This window comes from Perca fluviatilis, chromosome 20 (assembly GCF_010015445.1).
Source record: "Perca fluviatilis chromosome 20, GENO_Pfluv_1.0, whole genome shotgun sequence".
Classification (NCBI taxonomy): domain Eukaryota; kingdom Metazoa; phylum Chordata; class Actinopteri; order Perciformes; family Percidae; genus Perca; species Perca fluviatilis.
Window position 1 is genome coordinate 2776911 of NC_053131.1, and position 13428 is coordinate 2790338.

Genomic DNA, 13428 nt, shown 5'->3' on the forward strand with positions numbered 1-13428 from the left:
CCACTTTTCTCGTTTGAAAGCCATGATGTCTCTCTCTCTCATGGGTTGGCCAAATTCTCTGGGTGGGCAAAGCAGAGAAAGAGGAGGTAACCTTGCTCCTTATGACCTCATAACAAGCAAATTCCAAAACGGCTCATCTGAGCTTTCATTTTCTCAAAGGCAGAACAGGATACCCAGGGCTCGGTTTACACCTATCACCATTTCTAGCCACTGGGGGACCATAGGCAGGCTGGGGGAACTCATATTAATGTTAAAAAACCTCATAAAGTGAAATTTTCATGCCATGGGACCTTTAAGCAAACTTTGTTGTCTTTTTGACATTTTTCCCCTGAGTTAAACGAGGCTATAACAGCAATCTCAACCAGCACAAGCACTTGTGTCACTAGAAGTGCAGCGCAGCGCTGTTGAAGTGTCTCCCCTCCTCCGTCCCTCTCCCCCCTCCATCTCACCCTGAAAATTCACCTCAAAACGCATAAAAAATGCAAACACAAGATTTTTGTGGAACTTTAATGGGGAATAAAGACTAACAAGACAGATAACAACATTGAACACTACACAAACAGTAGTTTATTTTTTTCATTTAGGTGATTCATTTTTCCTGGTGACACAGGAGCATGGATGTATTAGCACAGGAGGTTCCGGATCCAATAAAAAAGGTGAAGTGCTGGAACATGTTCCGGCGTGTTCCGCCTCAAATTAAGCCCTGGACAAGTAGTTCATACAACCATACTGACTATGGACAAGTAGTTTATACAACCACACTGACTATGGACAAGTAGTTTATACAACCATACTGACTATGGACAAGTAGTTCATACAACCACACTGACTATGGACAAGTAGTTCATACAACCATACTGACTATGGACAAGTAGTTTATACAACCATACTGACTATGGACAAGTAGTTTATACAACCATACTGACTATGGACAAGTAGTTTATACAACCATACTGACTATGGACAAGTAGTTCATACAACCATACTGACTATGGACAAGTAGTTTATACAACCATACTGACTATGGACAAGTAGTTTATACAACCATACTGACTATGGACAAGTAGTTTATGCAACAATACTTCTAAAGTTCTGAAAACTATCCCTTTAAGTAAAGGATCTGAATACTTCTTCCTCCAGTGGAACCAGGGATGTTGTGGTTACATGGTCTGTGCCGACAGGACACTCTTTATTACTATTTACTTTTGGTTCTTACACACGTGTGTGTGTGTGTGTGTGTGTGCATGTGAATTTAGATACTTTATTGTCCCCCCCAAGAGGATACTTATTTCCACAGCCCGTACATGGAGACATTAAAGAGCCATAATATAAAATAGACACTGGCATTCCTAGATTTCTAGTACCTTTGTTGCTCAACTGTGTGTGTGTGTGTGTGTGTGTGTGTGTGTGTGTGTGTGTGTGTGTGTGTGTGTGTGTGTGTGTGTGTGTGTGCGCACCAGATGCCATTGGACACTAATGAGAGCAGGGTGTGTTACAGCCTCGGGGAGCAGTCTCACTCCTCAGTATGGGGAAATCAGTGGCTTCAAAACCACAACCAACACACTCTCCCTCTTCTTCTGTTCCCTCCATCCTCCCCTGCTCCTTCTACTTTGCCTCATCTCTCCCCCATCCTTTGATTCTCTCTCATATTCTCCCAGTCTCGAGACACACGGCGGTCCTGCCAGAAGGTACACTATACGTTATCCAACCACTGATGCGTCTCCACAGAAAAATAACACCTTCCGAATAGAAGATATTGATCACAGTTCCATCTGAAATGTAAAATATCCCTTTCTTTAATGAGTTTGATCAACAACTTCCTCTATCCTGCATCTGTCCCTGTATGTCCATCCCCAAACTACATTTAAAACAGTGACAGACGGAAGCTTTTCAATGCAAACCATCCTGCTTTCTGTTTCCCAACATGAGCTCTGGTTCAGAAAAAGAACTTCCTTTTCCGTTTCCGAGCAGAAGAGAAAAAAAAAGATAAAAACAGGACGGCTGTCGCAAGGAAAAGGAATACATTCCAGGAGGGAAGCGATTTTTAGAACGAAGCCTCCTTTTCATGCTGTGAACACACACAGACCCATTATTGTGCTTCCCCTTACATCAATCCTTTTTTTCTCCCTCGTTCCACCGCCACGTCCTTCTCCATCCATCTCCCACTAACCTCCTCTGTCCCTGCTGAGGCTGTGGTCACACAGCAGCTTTGGTGCTCAGACACAAACTGGATCTGGAAGCGTTGTTGTTAACAACTTGCAAGCTATCCACTTAGAGTCAGGGGGTTGAGGTGATACCCAAAGTGGAGTCTGTGGACCCCAAAGGGTCCTTGAGAGATTTTTTTAAGGGTATATGGAAAATAAGCAAGCATTTCATTGACCACATGTGGAGGGCCTGTTTGGCTCACAGATGTGTACTCTGCACTCGGCGGGTATCGCCTCAACCGCAGCTGGAATCAGTCAGACTTCAAGAAGTCAACAAAATCTTTCCAAAAATCCTCAAAAATAAATCTGGCACTTAAATAATGACTGGATCTCCTAACAGCCAGGGGTGTGATCTGTTTGATTACCAGTGACAGGGTCTGTTTACGATAACTTAACGGGAAGAAAACTTACAAAGTAACAATACACAAGTAGAAGAGGACAAAACACTCTACTGTAAAATAAAATGTGACCAGAAGTTGTGGTTTGCCTTAAGCCACAGTTGTCAAACTCAAGGTCTGCGGGACAAATCCGGCGCCTCACAAATCTTTATCCGGCCCGCATATGAATTTAGGTTCACAATACATTTTGGCCCGCGTAGTTGTGCGCCAAACCAAAAAGACAGGAAACTGTTTTTCATACTGCAATCACGGCACACTCAAAGCACAATGTGAGACGCAGAAATTCCCATTCCCATTGTTGTTAGTTGTCAGCCTACTTTTACAAATGTAATCAGAATGCATTGTTTTGCTTGATTTGCTAAATTCTATGATGGCTAAGGAACTTTTTTGCTAAATTTTTTTCAGGGCTTTATGTGGACCAAATAAGCTATATGAGATATACAGTACAGTCAAAAATATTTTACTTTTTCAATTAAATTAAAGCATGTCAACAAACTTTTCATGTCTGGCCCTTGATGTAAAAGTGGAATATGTAGTGACCGGGGATTCTGCTCCCTGAAGTCTTGTAATATGAAACAGTGTTGACTGGGCATTAACAGCAAACAGGAGCAGCTCAAAGTCTTCCCACCACAATATTATCAAATATACTGTACTTAGGTCTGTCGTAATATATCAAGGCATGAATCTCTTTTTATGAATTTAAAATATATTTTCTAATTAAATACGGCCTGTGCTCTGATATAGATGGATTTGAGAGTGTTGACGGTACAAAGCAAATGAAATAAAACAAAACTAGCCAGAAAAGTCAATTATTGCTCCGCTTACTTTTGAAGAGTGTGATGAATCGATTTAAAAAGAGGCTGTGACATAATTGCCACTTATCTTTAATGCAGTTTCCAAAAACTTTTCTGCAGCCTTTTAAAACTTTTTGTTTCGCAACAAGGCGATTGATGTGAAATAGGGTATTTGTGGAGCAGTAAATGACACTGGGTGGGCCTCAGATCTGGTGAATGGGGTCCAGAAGTGGCTGCTGGTTTTATTGAAGCTGAAGTGAGTGTTGGTCAAAACGCCTGAAGCCAGGTGAATTCAGAACGTGAGCCGCACACTTTGGGGGAAACATCAGAATGAAAAGGAAAACAAGAGCGGACTTGAGAAAGTATTCTTGTTTTGACCCTGTCTGTCTCTTCAGGTCCGCAGCAGCTCCTGATGACAATTTAATGATCCATGTCCTCAGTGGGATGAAGCAATTTATGAAACATCTAATGCTCTGACTCCTGCCTCGACTGACTCGGCCTCCTAATGAAGTAAGAAAAAAAAAAAGAAAAAGGAGGATGCCTCTTCCTACCTTCCTCTTATATTTGGTCTCCCCCATATTTTGTCTTACGCTTTTAAAATGTCTGTCCCTTACAACATTATTTCTTTTCTGCTATGATGTTTTTCTTGACTTCCCTTCCTCTCCACATTCCTTTTTGATCTTCTTTTTTCAGCTGAGTCTGACTATCTGCTGCAGTGGATCTATAGCTCTAACATCATGGATTACTATCTTGCATGCTGGCAACTAACATCACAGATGAATCCTCCTACAATCAGCAGTTTCTACGGGTACCGTCCGGGATCACTACTTTCCATAATAATGTAACATTGATTTAATATAGATAATACAAAAAAAAAAAAAAAAAAAGAAATATATATATATATATATATATATATATATATATGTTTGCAATCTATTTTATGAGTTAGCGAGATAAACTAAAGCTGATAGTTCTGTCAACTGCAGAAAGCAGCATTGTGGTAATAAACAAGGAGAGGAAGACTCAAACAAAGCCATGTTTCTTAACTACATGCAACATGTTTGGACCTTAAACCTGCATTAACAAATATGTCTAACTTTGAAATAACTACCTTCAAATAATGTGAACGTGAGAGTAATTATTATTACCAACTCAAAGCATTTTAGTCTCTTTTAGAACCTAGTTCTCTCAGCAATCACCTGCTGGGCAGCGAACAGCAGACAGACACAGTTGGAGTGGAACATCTAGCAGCTAAAGAGCCAGATCTTTTTTTTGTCAAAAGTTGGAGGAGACCAAACCAGAGCTAAAATGAGAGTTTATATTTGGACAAGGAAGAGCATGTTGCTCTGTGTCTGTTTGCTAACATGTCCAGTAGCACAACATTATAAGGTAATATAACACCCCCAACACGCATTACACACACACACCGCGTATCCGGCGAGTCACACTTACTCAAAGGATGCTCCAAAAGGTCAAAGATCCCCCATCTACCACTCCACACAGACATCCTAAATCCACCTACTGCCCGCCTCCCATCTAGACCACCATATTTGGGAGAAAACCCCACCAACCAACTTGAGGAAGAGGAACGGGAGTCCAAGGATGTCCCAAACATACAAAATAATATAATTATATATAATAATTCATTATAATTCATTATTTATAACTTATATATATATTATTTTTTCACTTTGTTAGAACACACTACACACAGGCCGGAAATACACACACATGCTTAGGTCCTATACATGCACAAATGGAGAGGCTGCGACTGCTGGACAGGTGGCCCAAGCAGTTGGGGATGGGGGTGTTTTTAATCTATTTCTCTGAGCAGTATGAACAATGTCAGTGAAACCAAAATGAGCTCTTAGTACCTCCATCGTTTCCACACAGCTGTTCTAGCTGGAGCTAGTCTGTGTTCTGTGAATGACGGGAGCTGTCTGCCAGGGAAATCACGACACATATGATTACGTTTACGTTACAAGGTAGACGATCCTTTTTCATCACTGATGCCAGGAAAAGTGTCCTAGACGGCGTTCTAGCGTTATGCACAACCATGCTATAGTTAATAAAACTTTGAATTTACACAAACAGGCAGAATTACCTGTCGAGAAGAAAGTCAAGATGTCACTGAGTTTAAAAGCGTGAAAGGTGGAGGTATGTCCCTCCTTGGTTAATGTATTATAAAGATGGAGGTATGTCCCTCTTTGCCTAGTATCTTTTAAAGATGGAGGTATGTCCCTCCTTGGCTAATGTATTATAAAGATGGAGGTATGTCCCTCTTTGGTTAATGTATTATAAAGATGGAGGTATGTCTCTCTTTGGTTAATATATTATAAAGATGGAGGTATGTCCCTCTTTGGTTAATATATTATAAAGATGGAGGTATGTCCCTCTTTGGCTAATGTATTATAAAGATGGAGGTATGTCCTTCTTTGGTTAATGTATTATAAAGATGGAGGTATGTCTCTCTTTGGTTAATGTATTATAAAGATGGAGGTATGTCCCTCTTTGGTTAATGTATTATAAAGATGGAGGTATGTCCCTCTTTGGTTAATATATTATAAAGATGGAGGTATGTCCCTCTTTGGCTAATGTATTATAAAGATGGAGGTATGTCTCTCTTTGGCTAATGTATTATAAAGATGGAGGTATGTCCCTCTTTGGTTAATATATTATAAAGATGGAGGTATGTCTCTCTTTGGTTAATATATTATAAAGATGGAGGTATGTCTCTCTTTGGCTAATGTATTATAAAGATGGAGGTATGTCCCTCTTTGGTTAATATATTATAAAGATGGAGGTATGTCCCTCTTTGCCTAGTATCTTTTAAAGATGGAGGTATGTCCCTCCTTGGCTAATGTATTATAAAGATGGAGGTATGTCCCTCTTTGGTTAATGTATTATAAAGATGGAGGTATGTCTCTCTTTGGTTAATATATTATAAAGATGGAGGTATGTCCCTCTTTGGTTAATATATTATAAAGATGGAGGTATGTCCCTCTTTGGCTAATGTATTATAAAGATGGAGGTATGTCCTTCTTTGGTTAATATATTATAAAGATGGAGGTATGTCCTTCTTTGGTTAATATATTATAAAGATGGAGGTATGTCCCTCTTTGGCTAATGTATTATAAAGATGGAGGTATGTCCCTCTTTGGTTAATATATTATAAAGATGGAGGTATGTCTCTCTTTGGTTAATGTATTATAAAGATGGAGGTATGTCCCTCTTTGGTTAATGTATTATAAAGATGGAGGTATGTCCTTCTTTGGTTAATATATTATAAAGATGGAGGTATGTCTCTCTTTGGTTAATGTATTATAAAGATGGAGGTATGTCCCTCTTTGGCTAATGTATTATAAAGATGGAGGTATGTCCCTCTTTGGCTAATGTATTATAAAGATGGAGGTATGTCTCTCTTTGGCTAATGTATTATAAAGATGGAGGTATGTCCCTCTTTGGTTAATATATTATAAAGATGGAGGTATGTCTCTCTTTGGTTAATATATTATAAAGATGGAGGTATGTCTCTCTTTGGCTAATGTATTATAAAGATGGAGGTATGTCCCTCTTTGGTTAATATATTATAAAGATGGAGGTATGTCCTTCTTTGGTTAATATATTATAAAGATGGAGGTATGTCTCTCTTTGGTTAATGTATTATAAAGATGGAGGTATGTCCCTCTTTGGCTAATGTATTATAAAGATGGAGGTATGTCCCTCTTTGGCTAATGTATTATAAAGATGGAGGTATGTCCCTCTTTGGCTAATGTATTATAAAGATGGAGGTATGTCTCTCTTTGGCTAATGTATTATAAAGATGGAGGTATGTCCCTCTTTGGTTAATATATTATAAAGATGGAGGTATGTCTCTCTTTGGTTAATATATTATAAAGATGGAGGTATGTCTCTCTTTGGCTAATGTATTATAAAGATGGAGGTATGTCCCTCTTTGGTTAATATATTATAAAGATGGAGGTATGTCCTTCTTTGGTTAATATATTATAAAGATGGAGGTATGTCTCTCTTTGGCTAATGTATTATAAAGATGGAGGTATGTCCCTCTTTGGTTAATATATTATAAAGATGGAGGTATGTCCTTCTTTGGTTAATATATTATAAAGATGGAGGTATGTCTCTCTTTGGCTAATGTATTATAAAGATGGAGGTATGTCTCTCTTTGGTTAATGTATTATAAAGATGGAGGTATGTCTCTCTTTGGCTAATGTATTATAAAGATGGAGGTATGTCCCTCCTTGGCTAATGTATTATAAAGATGGAGGTATGTCCCTCTTTGGTTAATGTTTGGTTAATATATTATAAAGATGGAGGTATGTCCTTCTTTGGTTAATATATTATAAAGATGGAGGTATGTCCCTCTTTGGCTAATGTATTATAAAGATGGAGGTATGTCCCTCTTTGGTTAATATATTATAAAGATGGAGGTATGTCTCTCTTTGGTTAATGTATTATAAAGATGGAGGTATGTCCCTCTTTGGTTAATGTATTATAAAGATGGAGGTATGTCCTTCTTTGGTTAATATATTATAAAGATGGAGGTATGTCTCTCTTTGGTTAATGTATTATAAAGATGGAGGTATGTCCCTCTTTGGCTAATGTATTATAAAGATGGAGGTATGTCCCTCTTTGGCTAATGTATTATAAAGATGGAGGTATGTCCCTCTTTGGCTAATGTATTATAAAGATGGAGGTATGTCTCTCTTTGGCTAATGTATTATAAAGATGGAGGTATGTCCCTCTTTGGTTAATATATTATAAAGATGGAGGTATGTCTCTCTTTGGTTAATATATTATAAAGATGGAGGTATGTCTCTCTTTGGCTAATGTATTATAAAGATGGAGGTATGTCCCTCTTTGGTTAATATATTATAAAGATGGAGGTATGTCCTTCTTTGGTTAATATATTATAAAGATGGAGGTATGTCTCTCTTTGGCTAATGTATTATAAAGATGGAGGTATGTCCCTCTTTGGTTAATATATTATAAAGATGGAGGTATGTCCTTCTTTGGTTAATATATTATAAAGATGGAGGTATGTCTCTCTTTGGCTAATGTATTATAAAGATGGAGGTATGTCTCTCTTTGGTTAATGTATTATAAAGATGGAGGTATGTCTCTCTTTGGCTAATGTATTATAAAGATGGAGGTATGTCCCTCTTTGGTTAATGTATTATAAAGATGGAGGTATGTCCCTCTTTGGCTAATGTATTATAAAGATGGAGGTATGTCCCTCTTTGGTTAATGTATTATAAAGATGGAGGTATGTCCCTCTTTGGCTAATGTATTATAAAGATGGAGGTATGTCTCTCTTTGGTTAATGTATTATAAAGATGGAGGTATGTCCCTCTTTGGTTAATGTATTATAAAGATGGAGGTATGTCCCTCTTTGGTTAATGTATTATAAAGATGGAGGTATGTCTCTCTTTGGCTAATGTATTATAAAGATGGAGGTATGTCCCTCTTTGGTTAATGTATTATAAAGATGGAGGTATGTCCCTCTTTGGTTAATGTATTATAAAGATGGAGGTATGTCCCTCTTTGGTTAATGTATTATAAAGATGGAGGTATGTCTCTCTTTGGTTAATGTATTATAAAGATGGAGGTATGTCCCTCTTTGGCTAATGTATTATAAAAATGGAGGCGCTACATGGCTGCCATCATACGAGCGACTCCCCCGTATGTATTCTGAATGATTCTGAATGTCAGATTCTACTTTTATGAGAAGAGAATTAGTTGGTGGAAGTAATTACACATGAATGAGCACATATTTGTGAAAGAACAAAGGTTTTTTTTGCTAAGAATCAACTCAAAACATTACACAATGGAGCTTTAACTAAGTAGTTGTGGTGCCAACTAAACTGAGACCGTTTCACAACATTAACAGCGTGTTTAAAACCACAAACATTACCTTCTCTGGTTTGGAAACGAGGACAGGGGCGCTGATTTCTGAAACGCTCCTGTGGGTCGTATTAAAGGGTAGCAATAAACAACCTATATGGTGGTATGGTTTGGAGGACTGGTTGGATTCAGGACTGGCCACAGCCGTACTTGGCCAGTCTCCACAGACGCCCACTGTGTGCTTGTGGACAGGAGCAAACGGCACAGGAACACATCCTTGAAGCTTGCCCACTCCAAAGACTAAAAAAAAGGATTAGTGTCCCTCCCCACAGCAGATCCGGAGGCAACTTCTCGGTTCCAGGACTTTGCATCGGCTAAATAAAATAAGGTAAATCACAGCAGGGCTGTATGTCTGTGTGCTTGTTTTAATTTTTTTTTCTGCTCTCTGGCAGTCAACAACAGATTAATGAGACCCATTCAATATGAACAAAAGGATCCTTTTACTATCAGTACAAATGAGCTCTTCATCATTACTATCAGTAATACCAGAATGATAGAATTATTACCCACGCTGTCTGCTGTAAACATCGGCCACAGTTTACAAGCCAACCTCCTGCTGCCCCTTTGACCCCGCTGGACATACTGGAGCTGTGCTCTTCCAGTTTTCAGACGCATTGAGGGTTTATTTCCAAAATGTCAAGTACGCTTGCTTTGACTTCCAAATGAAGTGGTTTAGATAATCTGGCTAATTGGCTGTTGGCTTGTCTGCTTGTTACTCCCTATGGCCCCATTTCAGTGATGTTGTGTTCAGAGAGCTCTGCCATTACTTTGGTGAGTAGAAAATGATAATGTAACTGGTAGAACCTAATGGAAAATTTCATTTTAATTTAAATGTAAGAATTTCTTTAAGATGTATTTTAGAGAGACAGCTTTTGAACCAGGACTCTAAATACATGTTAATGTTTTTTTTATGTTTCCTGTTTTGTGAGTATCTTAACATTTATGTATTATTCACTGTTTTTAGCTGTATGGGTACCGTTTTTAATGCACTGTAATAAACTGTGGGGTGTCCTTAAAGGCGCCTGCTAAAAAAAGAGAACGCCTCCAACTGGTTTAACTGGTCCCCTGTCCAGCAAACAACCCCTGGGTGTTTTTTTTTTTTAAAGATGATTGTCCCCAATAAGCTATAAAACTGACTTATTTTGTTGTTGGTAAGTACATTTTGTGTGTGAGAGTGAAACAGCTTTTACCTCGAACCTTCCACACACCAAACGATCTGTGCTGCTTTGCACTCGCTCTCAGCTGTTAAAAACTGGTTTTTCTTGTTATTCTCGGTCAAGAAAATGTAAAGTAAACTCATCTGGGGCCCGCTGATGGTTATGAGAATGTGCACTACACTGGCTTCTGCAGGCATTTCTGCCATCAATGCTATCTGTGCTTGTCTCGGTTAAAAAAGCAGTTTCTCTGACATTATCTCTGTTGGCTTCTTATTCTGTATTTCCATTTCCCTCGTGCATCTCCTCCTCATGATTATTACAGTACGAGGCTGCACAAAGCAATATGTTCAGCAGCAGATAAGAGTCAGACTGTTTGTGTCCCACTCTTTTCAAAGTCCTTTCTGAGCTGAAAGTCAGAAACCACGTCATCTGGCGATTAGTTTCCAATATAATGATTGAAGTGACTCAGCTTTTGTGCCTTTGCTTTCGGCCTAAGCAGTGTTTACATTTTCGAAAAGCGTGTGTTGAAATAGCAGGTGTAATCATGTCGCTGTTGAGAGACTTTCACCTCATTTAAAAGGAGGTTTCCGACCTGCTGGGATGCAAATGCGCCACCAAAAAAACATGACAATTTGGAGATGAAATGGTTTCGACATATTCGACCCTCAGCTGGTTGACCAGACGCTGTTTTTTGTTAAATCTAAGCATTTTATTTGAGTTTTTTAGTTGTTTCTCTTTTGCTTTGTTCCATTCATCTAATGTGCTTCCTGTCTTCGTCATGAGCTGCTTAAGAACACATACATTATCTTTTCATGATTCTTTTATATTTTGATTATTATTATTATTATATTTTTGACTTATTTGGCATTCACTGCTTAATTGGAGCGTTGTACAGCAATCTTTCAACTTGCCAGACTCTGTGTTTGTATTCATGCTTCTCCTCCTTCCTTAAGAGTCCTATAGGCTTTTCCACTGTGGGTGTTTCAGTGCTGCACAATCATATACAGCTAGTGTTGAAGGGTTGATTTCACAGCATTACATCCATGCTACGGCTGCAGCTAGCTTATTTTTGCCTATAAAAAGGGTAAATGATGAAAAATGGCCCACTGCAACTTCCCGTTTTGTCCCAACAGTCCAACATTATTTACAATTTACAATGATATAACATTCATATTCTGGCATAGGAGGGAAAAAAAGACACTCTGGGTTGTTTGCGTTTCTTTAAACCAATCACAATCATCTTGGGCGGCGCTAAGCTCCGGACGCAGCGACAGTGGCTCTGCAGAACAGTCTCAGGAAGGAAGTTGTTTTGGTGGAACATTTTCACCCCCGATAAAAGAAAACTCCACATCCAATATTAAATGAAGTTATCTGTTGACACAATCCAGTGCCGTGAGCTATTTAAATTAGCTGGATACATTCTTAAACCTCATTGGCTCTTACCAGTGTATCTCTGTGTGGACTTCTTCCACAGCAATCCCACCAATCAGTCCAAAACGTCCCAGTTAGAGAGGAAATAACCTAAACATATTCTTTGTTAATCTTTACAATCATTCCCTGAAAGAACCAAGCAGGTCTGACTTGTTGCACCGTCCAAATCTGCTTAAAAACATTTTCGGCGTGTAGCTCGCTACCTCGAAGTTCGTTGTCGTTTCCCAAAGGGAACAGAGATTGAGAACGGCAACACACAGAGAGAGGAAGGAGAGGGACATTATCCTGGAACTGTACTTCGGTTGATCCAGACTTATTTACTGTTAATTGAGCGGCCAATTAACTGATTCCCCACTAATCCACCCACACAGATCCTGGATAAATCTGGGTGTTTTTGATGAGAGTTTGATTCCCATGGTCACCCAGAAAAACACAACCCTTTAATAAAGCATCTACTAAAAGACATATCCACATACCTAAGATGGCGATGACCTCGTCGTCCTGGATGACCTCCAGTGACCCCGACACAACGAAGCACAGGGTGTCTACGCTCTCACCGGCGTGGTAGATCAGGTCTCCAGGGGCGCAGTGGGTGGTCTGAAACTCCACGGCCAGTGAGCGCAGGCAGCCGTCGCTGGCTAACCGGAACGCTGGGTGTTCGTTAAACACCTGAGTGAGAGAATTTTAGATCTATAATCACTTCTTTAAAGTTATACCTTTGCTACAGTAGCAGCGTGGTCTAAGACTGCGTGCATGACTTCATGCAGAATTGTTACGTAATGTAATGAATTCCTAACACACTTGAATATTTTGTACAGCTTCTGTCTAAAACATAAGTTACAGTCAAAAGATAACCTGATTCAAAGAAATTTTTCAATGAAGATGACCCATTCAGATTACAGCTGACCAACAACTTTAAACACAGAAAGCGTCTTTCCAGAAATATATAAGAAAAAGAGAAGCTTGAAAGCTCCCCAAAAAGTGAGTAAGTGGACCTTTAGTGAAGACTGTTATGTTGCTTTTTTATGTAAGTTGGTTTATTTGCCATTTTATTATTATAAATCTCTGTTCCTAAAGGAACTGGGACTTTTATTTTTAAGGATTTATTACACACCACGTTTGCATTGTTATTGCTTTTTTATTACATTTCCCAATGTTTCTTGTGTGTTTTCTTTGCACAAGGACCTCATTTATGGTAAAATGTGGGGAACAGGACTTTTGGGGCCCTATCTTGCACCCTTGCTATTTTAAGACCAACATAGTTGTCAATTTCCCGCATAACAAATGCACCTGCGCCCATCTGTGGCCCATGGGCGTGCTGGTCTTACAGGGAGGTGTGTTCAGGTCCATTCTGGGCGTGCTGGTCTTACAGGGAGGTGTGTTCAGGTCCATTCTGGGCGTGCTGGTCTTACAGGGAGGTGTGTTCAGGTGCATTCTGGGCGTGCTGGTCTTACAGGGAGGTGTGTTCAGGTGCATTCTGGGAGTATTGCTATCTTGAGGCAGCGGGAAGTGATTGCTCCAT

General features: G+C 39.2%; 1 protein-coding gene across 1 annotated transcript in view; it reads right to left on the reverse strand.

Moving 5' to 3' along the window:
• The window catches only part of kcnh5b (potassium voltage-gated channel, subfamily H (eag-related), member 5b), a 265385-nt gene that overhangs the window by 77384 nt on the left and 174573 nt on the right, over nt 1-13428 (reverse strand). Inside the window, exon 14 of the mRNA XM_039786509.1 lies at nt 12383-12575. Within this exon, the coding sequence (XP_039642443.1) occupies nt 12383-12575 (193 nt within the window). The remainder of the gene's footprint in view (nt 1-12382; nt 12576-13428) is intronic.